This window comes from Lissotriton helveticus, chromosome 4_1, assembly GCF_964261635.1.
Source record: "Lissotriton helveticus chromosome 4_1, aLisHel1.1, whole genome shotgun sequence".
NCBI classification, from domain to species: Eukaryota; Metazoa; Chordata; class Amphibia; order Caudata; family Salamandridae; genus Lissotriton; species Lissotriton helveticus.
This window is the reverse complement of record NC_136063.1, coordinates 1,789,569,772-1,789,584,426: the sequence shown is the minus strand read 5'-3', so window position 1 is coordinate 1,789,584,426 and position 14,655 is coordinate 1,789,569,772. Positions and strand designations below refer to the sequence as shown.

At 41.7% G+C, this 14,655-nt stretch overlaps 1 protein-coding gene across 2 annotated transcripts in view; it reads right to left on the bottom strand.

Moving 5' to 3' along the window:
- DIAPH2 (diaphanous related formin 2) overlaps positions 1–14,655 on the bottom strand; it is a 4,230,744-nt gene that overhangs the window by 537,290 nt on the left and 3,678,799 nt on the right. For both annotated transcript variants that reach the window (XM_078688424.1, XM_078688425.1), the window contains one exon: positions 7,660–7,755. In XM_078688424.1, the coding sequence (XP_078544550.1) occupies positions 7,660–7,755 (96 nt within the window). The remainder of the gene's footprint in view (positions 1–7,659; positions 7,756–14,655) is intronic.

The following is a 14,655-nucleotide window of genomic DNA, read 5'->3' as shown; positions in this document are numbered from 1 at the left end:
TGTTATGATGATTGATTGGTAATTGTTTCTCTTTGGTTTCCTTCTCTTATTTGGAAATGGTGTGTCACCACATGTGTCTATGCTGTGCTTAAATATTTATAGTAAGGGAAGAACTGACTTCTGGAGTGCACATTGTGCTGGAAGCTCTTGCGGTATGCCATGATCCACAATTCAATAGAGTATGCATTATTAAAAACATCTATAAAACTCAATATGCTGTGAGCACTGTTTCACTATGAACAGAATTCTAAACTGTTCATGACCATGCTGCAGTTTTCTTTAACAAAATCCAATAGGGATGTGAGGTGCAAAGAGCTACTTGAATTAAAGGACCATTAATGAGAGTTAATACTGAGTACAGCGTAAGTATGGGAAATACCACAAAGCATTAAAGAAAGGTTTGCTCTTAATTGAAGGAAAAAGCAGAACACGCATATTAGTATTAAATATTAATTTTCTATTCATTGACAAAACAACATTTACGACTACTGTGGGTGCCTTCATCTTTGTTGAATAATTTGTCCTTTCTGCACGGTCACTCTGGATGTTTTTATTTTTTCACTAAACCCTATTTTTTTTGTTGGCTAAAGAACTCTATGCACTCTAGTCCTGCTAATCAGAGGTAAACTGCTTCTGATCCTCTTTTCAACATGATGGAATTTGCATACCTCTATAAGTCCCTAGTATATGGTAGTATATGGTACCTAAAATATACCCAGGGTCTGTAAGTTAAATGCCATCAGTGGGATGGAGCACACATTGTGGCACTTAAGGCAGTGACAAGACAAACATGAATACAGACCTGCCATGTGTAGCAGAGTGGTCTAGATGTGAACTGCAAATTCGACCTGTCAAAATAACCCCTTTTGCCAGGGATAAAGTTTCATTTTAAATATTTATAAGTCACTCTTAAGTAGTCCCCACTGCCCATATTTGCAAGGTGCAGGGTATTTAACAGTAGGACATTGTTGGTTTAATGTTAAACATATCCTTATAGTGACTACTACCTCAAAACTATTTTCACTGTAGCAAGGCTGGCATTTACATAGGAATACATTGGGATGCAGTATTAAATTCTAATCCTGTATCTAAGGAAGGGTAAAAGCTCGAAACAATTATTTTTAGTCATTGTTAAAAATACAATTCAACTGAAAAGTCAGACGTGTCCTAAAAATTACAAGGAACAACTTTTAAAAAGTTATCTTTGCCCTGCCTGAGGTTCTTGGAAGCTAAATCTGCATGTTGTTCTCCCACTTCGGCCAAAGAGTAATTATAATTTAAATAAGCATGAATGAGTTGTGAACATGCTCTCAGGAACAAAAAAAATTTACTGATGTGAATGGGAAGAGACCCTGACAGAATATGCAATGGCGTCTCAGAGGGTCCTTCTTGACAGTAAATTGTTAAGCCTTGTTTTAATGTCACATCCTGCTGTACAGGTGTGCTGGGGTTTTTCATATGACACTTGGGATGCACTTCAAAGAGGCCTCCCCTGTCAAAGACAAATGTTAGCTGACACCTGGTCAGGGTCCATCTTTAGTCTCCCCAGCCAGTCAGGCACCAATCACATGGGCCCTCTTTTGACAATACAGTGTCACAGTCCTTTTGAAAGATCTACTGGGTTTACACATAACATTTAGGGTGTGCTTTAAAGGAGAAAAATAGAACACTAAAGCAATTTATGTGTATTCAATGCCTGATTGTTGAATGATCAGTTTCTTTATACCAGACTTCTGTTTACAAAGGTTTATGTGGGTACAGGGACTGCCTAAAACTGGATTTTAGTGTTAGACGTGGGAGTGCACTGAAATCACTATATGCCCTCTGCGCACACTAACCCCCAGTCCTCGGAGTCCAGGTTTTGTGTGGACAAGGACTTTTGCTATCTTGGAAATGCCCAAAGTGAATAGAGCTTGCCCCAGGAAACTAATGATATTGGTTAGGACATTCCCAGCAGTCATTCCCACCCACACTTTTGTGGCAGGCATAAATTAGCCATTTCCATACACACACTTCTGAACTTTCCGGACTAGGAAAGAGGAGAAGAGGACTGAAGGTGCTGACTGAGACCTGAGAAGATTATATAGAAGAATGGAATTGTTCTCTCTCTAGTACTCAGGACAAAGGAGTGGACTCCAGGCCGACCTCCTTTTAAAGCTACAGGGCCAAATACGCTACAAGAGGCCTTTTCCTGTAACTACCCAGTTGACCATTATTAACTGGACCTTCCTTTTGGCCTCTGACTGCCACCCTGTGAGTCTCTAAGTGCCTCCCCTGAACTCCTGGAGGGCCTTATAAGTGTACTACTGTGGTGGATTAGGACTTAAAGGACTACAGTCAGAAAGGTAAACAAAAGATCTGGTTATTGTATCTGACCCATGTCCCATCGCAGCCAATATCAAATTGCAAATAGGTCCTGTTCTACTATGACCACTGACTATCTTTGTGCTTCTTGGTTCTAACTCTGATTAAAATGTTGAAAATGTATATCTCCAGTTCTCATTATTGGATTTGTGTTATTTTTGTGTTGGGATTTTTATTGTTTTGCATTTGAACTTTATTACTGGTTAAATGCTAGAATACATTATTAATGTATTTACAACAATGATAACCTTGCAATAATTAAATAAGGCACGATGAGGCCCATTTTTTTTTAGACAGTTGTGTTGCTCATAGTGCCACAATGACTCTGTGCCCTACAATTTCCCCTAGAAAGAATTTCAGAGTTAGTGTCTTGAAGACATTCGGCATAAATGAAGCAAATATACCGGACTTTTAGGACAAGGAAGGGATGCCTGGATACTTTTATATATAATTAGTAGCCGGACACCACAGAATTTACATCCTTAGATGTCTCAAAACACATTTTCTAGAGTCATTAATTTGGTCTATAATTCTAGGTCAAGTTGTGAAAAATCAACATTTGTGGTTAAATAACAAAATAGAGGTTGATATGGTTGATTTTGGAAGTATGGCACTGGTGTCACCATGTCAACCAACCCCAGCATAAGAGTTGTTAGTGGTAACCATTTTATACAGAAATAGGAGGTTTGGCCTTCCTGAGATGTGACACTTGTCCTGGAAATTGAGCCCAACTTCATTATGTAACACAGCTTATACATAGTGAAGGGATCATTCCTTCCCTCTTTCCATTCATGCTTCAGACGTTTGGTGGTATCTGTGGGGATGTGGATTCTTAGCTCCACCAATACACTACTAGAAATGCCTTCAATCTTGGTACAGGTTTAATATTCAGTGCCACCAAGTGTTCATTACAATAGGGCAAAGATAATGGTGGAGAACCTTTTTTTTAAATTAGATACTATATAGTCCAGCTGTTTCAAGCCTCTGTTCACGGAGGAGACATAAAACACCTGCTCATTTATTGAAGAAAAGACCACCTGTGGTGAGTTTTTCACCAAGCTGTAGAGATAGTCTTCATTCATAAACATTTAGAAATTGAAGCTGATTCGTGCCATCAATTAATGTATGCACTTTAAACAGGAAACTTATAGTAGCCCCTAATTGAAGGAGGCTACTCTATGGCAGTGGCGTAGCTGGGAGGGAGGGCACACCACCCCAGGCGGCGTGAGATTTGGGGGCGGTGGCTGCCACCCTTCCCCCGCTCTTACCTGCAGCCGTAAGAATAGGCAGCAACACTGCCGCCCCTCTCGTGGATCAGGCCGCCGTGAGCGGCAGACACAGAGGCCACCAGAGGCGGCCTATGGCCTAGCTACGACACTGCTCTATGGACATATAAGCTTACACTTATATGTCCACACCGTTAATATAATGCACCCTACCTCCTGGGCTCAGGAGTTTTACCTTGGGGGTGACTGGCATATATTGAAGTTAGTGCTGTAAACTTACTACTCATGGCGACGGCAAAGTCGAGTTTGAAGAGTTTGCACTTGTCCTGCAGTCTGCAATGGAGGGATTGCTGTCAACCTTTTACTTGGCTCACTCAGGGTGGCACAATCATGCCCTGGGTACTACTGGTACCACTTACCAGGGTCTTATAAGGGGGTTAAAGTCCTTGCCAGTTGGGGGTTACCAATTCACATGCATCATATTTTAGAGAGAGCGAGAGCACTGGAACAGGGGCCTGATTGACGGGCTCCAGTGCTCTTTTAGAGTCATAACCATTAGCACTGGAGAAAAAAGTGTTGTGGTAACCAGTGTTGTGGTGGCCATACTAAAAAGCTCTTATCCTACAGATCATATAACCAATTCATATTTGGTGTCTCTGGAATCCTAATTTAAATTCCTAACTTATGGTTAAGTCAGATTTTAAGTTACAATTCTGACAATGCCACTTTTAGAAAGAGTCACTACTGGACTTCTGCTCTAAAGAAATGCTTTCCTGATGCGCTTACCTGCTGCCCTCTTTCCTGGGTGAGAAAGACTCAGCATCTGTTGAACCCAGGACCCCAAAATGATTCCAAGGCCTAGATGGCTGGCCTTCTGACTTGAGTCTCAGAAACAGTAATCTCTAACAATCTTGAACCCAGCACAAGGACTCCGGCAGCTGTGAGTCTCCCTTACCAAACAATGCCACCACAGTCCTGGACCCCTGGAAGTGGGCCTAAGGTGCTCTGCCAGCCTCTGTGGACCTAACGTAAGTGATGCATTTCCTCTGCTGCACGGCGCAACCCATAGAAGAACCGGGGCATCGCCACGGCTGCATGGATCGGGTCAAGTCGCAAAGACATGCATCGCATCACACTCCATCACCTCATCGGAACCGCGGCTGCGCAACACATACTTAGTGCAGGCCCTCGCATCCTTGTAAATGACACACTTTCTGATTACAATGGACTTTGCATTGCAGATTTGCAGCTCATCAGAACCAAGACATCGCCCTGACTGTGCTACTCATTCTCAACAACAGACTTCACATCGTGACCCCCTGTCAATGGGATTCTTGATGAAGACACATCATGCTGCAGCACCACCACATCTTGGAACCGATGCACCACTTTGGTTGCGCAACACACTTTCGCCGTAGACACAGAGGGTTGAGCACAGTTTAATTTAGGGTTGGCTTGTGTTTCACCCGGACAAGGATTGTTGGTGCTGTTTGACCCGGGTTCACACCTAGTCAACCAACAACCTATTTTCTTACAGTGTGCCATTCAAGACTAATAGAAAGGATGGTAGGAATAACAGAGAGAGGGCTTGCTCTGCACAGACTTCAGTCCTTTCTTACTAGTGGGAGTCAGGCAGTCTTCCTTATTCCTTTCAGATGTTCTTCTAGCAGCATTGTGATTGGTCTCAGCGCCTGTGCATGTATTACAGCCTGGGTGGAAAACATGCATTGTACGCATGATGCTTTGGCCAGTCCAAACCGCCGGCCAAGTCGGTATGTGCACGTTGGGTGCTGCCACCACTCCTCCCCCTGTGATGTGGGGAGTCCAGCCCGCCCCTGGGATTAAGCTGCAAACTGAATACAAAAAATAAAATGACAATAACAAATGTTATTATCATTTTATTTTTTATATTCAGCTTGCAGCTGAAGCAGTGGGGCAGTCCTTCACCTTGGCGGAGGAGCCGCCACTGATCTTTTGTGTTTTTTCTATTTAAAAGCTCATCTTGTTTTTACTTGTTTTTCAAATTTGAATCAAAATTCCTATATTAAGTGAGCAGCTGAGTTTATATGAAAAAATGTGGTGGTGGTTAAGTGTATACCTCCTATATATGAACAACTCTTTTAGCAGGGGCGGCTCCTCTGTAATGGCGGAGGAGTGTTGCCCCACTGCCAGCAGATGATAAATAAAACGATAATAACACGTTGTTATTATTGATTTATTTATGTCTGTCGGAGTTACTTATGACCGACAGGAGGGGGCCGGGCCGGGCCATTTCAGGGAGGAGTACTGTGCACCTATAACTGCGCATGTGTATTTAGCCGCCATCTTAGGCCGGCCAAACACACATGCACACTTATTTTCTACAACCCAGCTGTATTATACAGTCGAGTTGGAGAAACCCCAAAAGGCTCCCAGGCACTGTCTGAGGGGCAAACAAGGCCACTCAGATCAATCCTGGTGCTGCTCTCGTTTTAGCGAGCAGCATCTGGATTGGGTGGGGGGCTCTGCCGTTAGGCTCAACCACTTCCGGGCCTCCAGGATGAGAGGAGCAGGAGGAACAAGGCGGCAGGGAGCAGAACGAGCCAGCAAGTAAGTGGTTTTTATTACTTTTTTTTTTATTTCCCAACCTCTCCTCTCCCCCTTATGCTCGCTGCCCTACAGGTCTTGATTGGCGGTAGCCGCCACTATTTTTTAGCTACCCTTCGCTGCCATACGTGCTTATGGAAGAACCTGCATAACTGGGGTCTCTGTGACACTTTATGATCATGTTCCGATATTTTGTCCGACAAATTTCTGACATCCATGTAACACAATAAACAAAAGAAAATACAAATACCTAACACATAGTTTAATATATTTACAGCCTATTTCTCCCAACACTCAACTGACGCCTGAAACTGATATTAGCTCACTAGCAAGTAGACCAATGAAAAACCCCTTAACTTGTACTGCATTATCAGTTGTACATTCAAGGAAAAACACAACTCAAGAGACATTAGTAACCAATAGCTGTGGCTAGCCGCAGTCACAAGTCACGCGAACATCCACTTATGCATGTACATGTACAGGTGATCTATGTACAAACTGCTGTCCTCTTAATAACTTTTTTTTCGTTTCACTAGCTGCTGGTGGTGTAAAATCAGCTTTCAGGAAGCTTCCAAAATGGTGCTTGCTTTTGCAGCTGTAAACTTCAGGCAGGGGGTGAAGGTCATGACTCATAAGCAATGTTTTTTATTTTCAATGTAATCTGACTCGCCCCTGTTAATCTCCAGAAACTGCAGTGTTTGAACTAAACTTTTTGGAGGTCGCCTCATTCACACTTGCAGTGGAATGTATTTTGGTTATTGTTTTCATTTAGAAATAGGCGAACATATCTATTCAGGGTCTGCGGGAGTGTGCACCCCTTTATAGGAACAGGGCTTCTGCCCTCAAATGTATTTATCGATGCTCCGATTAGAAAAGACCAAGATTTTCTTAGCTTTTATGAAAAAGATGACAACACTGAAGAACTCCCTGGTAAGTCCTTAATGCAAGAACAACTCAATAGCCTGCTGAACTGCAAAAGCAATCACAATCCCAGCCACCCCCTCTCACTTCCTTTATTCTGAACCTAAGGAGCGCCCTTGAAAGCTGCAAGGCCCGAGCCAACTTTTATGGAACAGTGTGTGGCTCTCACCGTGCCCACACACTGGCATGCCATGTCAACCTGGCACACATGGGGGACGTATGCTCAAACCTGTAATTACTGTATGAATTTCACTTGACCTACTAAGAAACTGGAGCGACCTGAAAATAACCATCTCTTTTTATTCTACCGTGCCATTAAACACAGAAGGGGTCCTCGTTCTACTTTTTTCTGCATGGTCCACAGTTATGTGAGGATGCGGTACGCAAGATAAAACTTGTGATCACACAGATACGACCTGCTGTGAATTCACACCAGAGATGAAAGACTAGCGTTCAACGAAAGCTGTTAAAAGCCTTTGAGAGATGTGTTGTTATTTCGCTAACACTGTAATTTCTTGTTTTGCCTTCGCAGGAACCATAACTTCAGCGGAGTCTGACTTACCCTGGTTCTTTGGCGTCCGTTTCCTTCGATCCCTAAATGCAGCGCCTGACTGCAGGGCTTCTAGCAGATTGTCCATCACGCCAGTCTCGTCTCCTTCTGTGAAAAAAAGAGAAAAAAAGAAACTCAATCTTGATTTTCTATCTATTTAGGGTATAATAATTAGAAAAGAATATATCCAAGAAATGTTCGTAGCAAATCATCATGGCAATATTTATTCTTAAGGTAAATTAAGTCAAAATGTTGTCTACTTTCTATCGCAAGTATTCAAATAATGTTTAAAAGTAATATACAGTCTTTTCATATGGCACTGAATAAACGTGTGTAGCCCATTTTAAGGCATCTAAGTTGAACAGATAAAAAAACATTAACGGGGAGAATATGGCCTAGATGTATCAAGATTCCATTTTGCGAATCTTAAATAGCGACTTTTTGTGAATCGCTATTTAGAATTCGCATAATAGAATGTATGTAAAAAATCACTTTTTTTTAGCGATACCTTATTATTCTTTATTTGCGAATCCGCATTTTGCGAATTCGCAAATAAGGAATAATTTCCCATGCATTCTTATGGGCCAGGAGGCCCATAGGAATGATTGTGAAGTAATTCTCAAATTGTGAATTCGCTATTTGCTAATCGCAATTTAAGAATTATTTCAAGGGTGCAGGGGTGTCTCATGGACACCCTGCTGCACCCCTGAAACTTACATGTGTGTGCATATGGTGCACACATACATGCCCTATGGGCATGTATGTGAGTCACATGCCACCCTCAAAATGGCCAAATTTTGGTTTTTGAAAGGATTTCGCAAATTAACATGTACCTCAAGTTGGTGTTAATTTGGGATTCCTTAACCTGAATTCGCAATTTAAAAAAGCTTCATACATGGCATTTAAGGAATTGCAAAATTGCGATTCCTTAAATGCTTAAGCAAAATAAGGAATCGCAATTATTTGTGATTCCTTATTTTGATAATTTCACATACATTCCAAAAGATGCAAAATGTCCGTTTGCGATTCGTTAAGGCCGAAATTCTGCGAATTTCGGCCTTAACGAATCGCAAAAGGCTTGATACATCTAGGCCTATGTGATTTGCCATTGATCGCTCAAGTCAAGTATTTCTTTATTTGATCAAATAGATCACAAAAGCATATATAAAAACAGCAGCATAAAACAAAAACAAAGAAGGAAAGGAAATCCCTAGCAAATTATCAGGCATTTCATAATATTAAGTGCAGGTGCAATTGTACACAAACAGCACTCAACTCAAGCAATATAGATGATGTATGGAGATGGATAGTCCTTGAATTAAACTCGGCAACGAAAGCTTCTAAAAAGAGTTCACTATGTTAGCAGGAAGAGTCTGCAACAACACAACACAACACTAATAGGTATAGACCGTCGAAATATAAACATCCTAAAAAGCAATTAGCAGCTTTATTATACAAAAGATTCAGAAATACTAAACATTTCGGCTTTAAATATTAACTTTGTATACTTAAACAAAATGCCCAAGTGCGACGAGATACAAGAATTTCTATATCAAATTGACAAAATTATAAACCCAAACAGACATCTATGTGAATAGAAACTTGGACATTTGAATCATCCCACAGAATACTTCCTTCTAATCTTTAGTGCCCACAACTCATGGAGACGCCTGTACATATAACCTGAACTATCAGACACACTAGAAGTTTAATGTGTGCTATCTAACGGAAATGTCGCTAGACTCGATGATAATTAATCAAGGACACATTCGGTTGGACCCACCAAGGGCATAGTTTGGATGCACCGGTTATAATGATGATCGATGGCAACACTGCTGACTTTTTAGTATGAAATACACACCTTTCATAGTACTTGTTCAACATATCTTTTTTGCCCTGATGAAGCCTTGTTAGGTGAAACCCGTTGGATGCACTCCTTTTGAAAAATACAAAATAAAGCTCAAGACTGAATTGGACTTCTGAAGACCCACGTTCATTAATTTCACGTGAAAAACTTATGATGAAGTTGCTGTATTTATAATACCTGTGTTGCCTCTCAAAAACAATGTGAACGATTGTGATGCGATCCACCAGCCACAAGATTATGTGAACCCTGTTGCTACCAATGATTCCAAAGTTGGAACTGAGTACATCCCACTATGTCTGCCTTAAATCCTTGTTGAAGGTATGGTAACCCCCCTGCTCCTGACAATACCCCTATGGAGGGAGTCAGGACATGTTTACACAGTGTAACGAAGCCCTTTCTTCCCCTCAGCAGAGAGCCTAAAAGGACTGCATCACAAAACCTACAACTATTGGTGCACACGAGCCACCTACATTCTTCAGGTGTTCCTATTGTTTGTGGTAATACATTTGGGCTTTCTCCTTCAGTTAAGAGGCAAAATGTATCCACACTGCGTTTGTCATTAAGGATCATCCCCTTGGTGTGGAAAGTCATAGATTCCCACCATCTAGGGTCCAAGGTAGCAAAATATCATCCTTCTTACAGGTGAATGTCCATCAATAACCAACGATCAGGAGGTTGGAATAGACCTATGTGCCAGTCAACATGCATTTAAACTCCAAGACACGGTCCACTTCTTTTGCGTGTCACCAAGAGCCTCACACATAAAACAAATTTGCAATTGTGTAGCCTGTGAATCACAAAACCACAGTCTTTACAACCACAAAGGATTGTTTTGCCCTGTACAAAACAACCTTTGCACATCTTAAAAGTCTTTCCAACTTGAACAAGCATTTGCAAAGCAATCGGTCTCACCTTTGGGACCGTATATGTATTGAGCTATGCAGAACATTAGCCTGGGTGCTGTAACATCTACTGTTCTTTAACATGGAGGGAAAGTAAGCACCAAACTGCGTAACACGCAGGTATGGGAACACATGGAGAGAAAAATTGCTTTTCCGCGGGAAATGGTATAGTCCAAAGCTCTCTTTTTAATATAAAATCAGGGCCTTCGTGGTAATATCACTGAAAATACAGGATTTGAAAAACATATTGTCTACGGGTGCTCATGGAAGAAAATTTCTATAGACTGGAATCTAGAGAATGCTAAAGTGATTCTCTAGATTTCTATCAAGAAAGTTAAATAGAGGCAGTTGCCAGAAAAAGAAAAAGAGGAAGTTCCTCAGCAGAGAGCCATTCTGGTATTTTACTAACCTCTGCTAGTTATTTTCTATCAAGACAGTTAAATAGAGGCAGTTGAACAGAAAAAAGTCCCTAAGCGGAAGCAGACAAGTCCTAGGGCTGATCTCCAGAGCGCACAAAGTACATATAAGTATATAATAAGTATATACTAAAGTATATATCTCGAATGCTCGACCTAAAAAAGGGTTTTGTGTCTTATTAAGAATGATAATTAGTAGAGGGGCGCAAAAAGAGGATCCTCTTCCTATTTGAGTAACAAAGAAATATATTAATGCTTTCCAACCACATTTGCATTTGCAATCCCTTAATCAGATACCAACACCCAGTTGGGGGGTGTATCTGATACACAAAAGGGAAGCTGTGCTTTTGGAATCATCTATGCTACCCAATGTGGGAGAAGGCAGAGGCCCATGGGGAGCACTGTATACTCCCCTGAAGCGCCTCTGCCATTAGTGTTTTTAGACAGCTTTATAATATGTTAATCTTGTCAGGAATATAAACAAAAGAATGGACTGAGTCTCCATGTCCTGAAATGGTGGCTGTGCCATTTCTTCTCATGTTGTGGACAGCCAATCACAATGTAAATTCCTGCAGAACTCGAGGGAGCTTTGTCGCTCACGTGGGAGCAAGACGGATACCAAGGAAAAAAGCCCACACAGCCATTCAGATAGCTCTATTATTTGAAGTTGAGTGCCCACATGACACTCGTGAGAGTCCTGCAAACCGAAACATACATTTTGAACCTTAATTTCACCGAAACGAGTGAATGGATTTACACCAAATCACAAAAAGCAAGCTTTCTGCCAAACTTGGCATAATTCTGTTTGGGTGTTCAAAAATACCTATGAAAATTGCACTGGAAAATTGCATTCTGGGACCCCTGCCTTTTCTCGTCCTTTACCTGGCGGATCATCCCGAAACTTTTAAGAAAAGAGCTTAGGATCACTAACTTGTTTTTTAGCAAGGTTTGTGAAAAACTGCTTGCCCCATGGTAACTAGGTCCTACCTATAACCACAACTTGAGACCACCACTGTGTAATATAGATGGATGGATGAATGAATGGATAGATAGATAAAGATATAGATATATCCGACCAGATCAAAAAAGTGAAATTGGAACCGTGGACACCTTGTGAGGCTGGTGCTAGCTACAAAAGGGGACTTACCAACCCCCTTGCATGCAGACACCAAAATCCATCAATGTATTAAGAACAAAAGAGGCAGCACACCAGAAATCTCAATAAAGATTTATTCCATGGCAAGCGGTCTGGAGCTTAAAACAAACAAGGTCCACACGTTTCGGAAGGGGCACCTTGATCACTACTACAGCATCAGTTCAGAACTGTACAACAGCTCCACCAGGAATAACTGAATATTCATTATACTTTCCCAGTCCCTTAATGCTTGGGACATACACATATCCCCACATTTATCTGTCTCCACATCAAACAATCTGTACAAATCTAAGGAAGTAGCAGGGTATGCTAAACAAAAAACACCCACAAAACTCATGTTCCCACTGCATGAGCAATTTTTGCTGTGCTTAATTGGAAATAAACATTCACTGAGATGGTATGCTTGCCTAAGCTTCAATTGAAGACATTAACCCCAACTCTTTATATTGGTAGACTTTTAAAGAGATGCTATATTGTTAGGGTTGCATGATTTCTACTTTCAATCTATCCACAAAACCTACCACAAAACTATGAGAAATAAAGTTTTCAATGACTTACAAAAATGCGAACCTCTTCCCGTCTTGGAATATAACCCAATGAATTAAAGTTTAGGCTCTTCTGCAAAACAGAGATCTTCCAAAACGCCATTACCTGCATTGCAAAATGTTCACTTTCAAGTCTAGCCTGCATTCCTCTGTTCCAGGGAGACCAAAGATATTCAGTGGCAAGTGTCACGATTAACTCCCTCTGCTCTCGTTCCCACCACCAGGGGGCCGAATTGTGGGGCTTTCCAGTATTATAATATGTTTCCAGACACTCCCCTGTATGCATATCCTGACTTCCAGGCATTTGGACATCATTTAGGAATTGAAATCCATTCCCAATCCATGCCGGGTTTTGTGGAAGCCAGTTTGCTCATGCTGGAAAAACTATTACCTAGAAATCCCTGCTCTCTGCTTCATCTCCACCCGTGCAGGCCAAGGATGGGTGGAGGAATTCATCTCACCTGTGCCAGGCTGCTGCTAACCAGGTCACACCTGATGCATATGATTACTGTGGAGCTCTTTTAAGCCCCAGCTCCCTTCAGGCCAAGGTTGGTCATTGTAGCTGTATTCCGGTGAGATCGATCCTTGTTTCCCGAGCTGTTTGATATTGCTTGATTCCTGAGCTATAGTTAATCCTTGATGCCTGAGCTATAGCTATTCCTTATACCTGAATCAGCACTGCATGCAGTGCTACCTTGTTTCCCGAGTTCCTGACCTATAGTCAATCCTTGTACTTGAATTAACGCTGCCAGCAGTGCTACCTTGTTTCCTGAGATCCTGACCTATAGTTATTTCTTGTACTTGAATTAACGCTGCCAGCAGTGCTACCTTGTTTCCTGAGTTCCTGAGCTATAGCTATTCCTTGTGCCTGAATTAGCACTGCCAGAAGTGCTACATTGTTTCCTGAGCTATAGTTATTCTTTGTTCCTGTTCCTGGGCTTCAGCTATTTCTTGTTCCTGATTTGCACTGCTTGCAGTGCTCTCTTGACTCCCTGTTTACTGAGCTGTAGCTATTTCCTGTTTCATCGAACCAGTACTGCCTGCAGTGCTACCTTGACTCCTGAAGCTTTAGTAATTCCCTGTTCCTGAACTAGCACTGACTGCAGTGCTACCTTGACTCCAGAGTCTTAGCTCAATTCTTGTTCCTGCCTCAGCACTACCTTCCATGCTACTCTGTTTTCTTGATTCCTGAAACTGCACTATTTTGGTATACCCTTCTGTATCTCCTTTTCCAGTCCCTGTCTTTCTTCCCATTTCCTTGGTACCAGTTCCTAGTTTGCTGTCTTTCTAGTCTACTGTCTTGCTTCTGTTGCCTTGTATGTTTGTTACCTGCTTTCTGTCAAGTGTGCACTGTGATTTCCTTCTTTTCCTGTTAAGCACTCCTCCTTGCTAGCTCCTTGTCTATTGTGCTTGTGTTTAGTTCTACAACCTTGCTGTTACTGCCTTGAGTGGTCCTGTTTTTGATCACCAGGATCCGTGGGCACAACTGACTACCTAGGTGGTGTTTCTTGTTCACTGTGAATATTGTCTTTGAGTTACATTTATAACATCACCATAGGTATAAGCTCCACATACCCTGCCTTTGCATGCATATCCTATATATGGGTATTTGCAGTCAGTATCTGTAACAGCAATTGTGGGTGAGAAACTTACTGAGCTTCAGTCTTATCATGTGGAGCTCCTGAGTGCTTTACCCCACACTCCCCTTTCTTGTTAATGTTGTTTCATATATATGTCTTGCACATTCGTCCTGGGTGTAATAATTCTAAATGCTAAATTTCCTCCTGAGTTCCCTTCCTTTCTGAGTCTTACCCATCTTGTTCACTTATACAGGCTTCCCCTTTGGATCCCTTTTTCTCCTCTTACTCCCCGTGTGATCCGCAGAGCGCTATACTACTCTTTCTGCGCACTGTACATTTTCTACCCAGTTCCCAGTCCTTGCCCAAGTCACTGACTGTGTTCCTGACTTAGTCCCGGACAATCCCTGACACCAAGAACCAATTTACTTTGATTTGGCACCTATATAAGTGCTCATTTTTCTAACTCACCTACTCACCCTCGCATCCACAGTGCTCCAAAATAGTTCGCAGTTTTCCATCATAAGAACATCATTGTTTATATT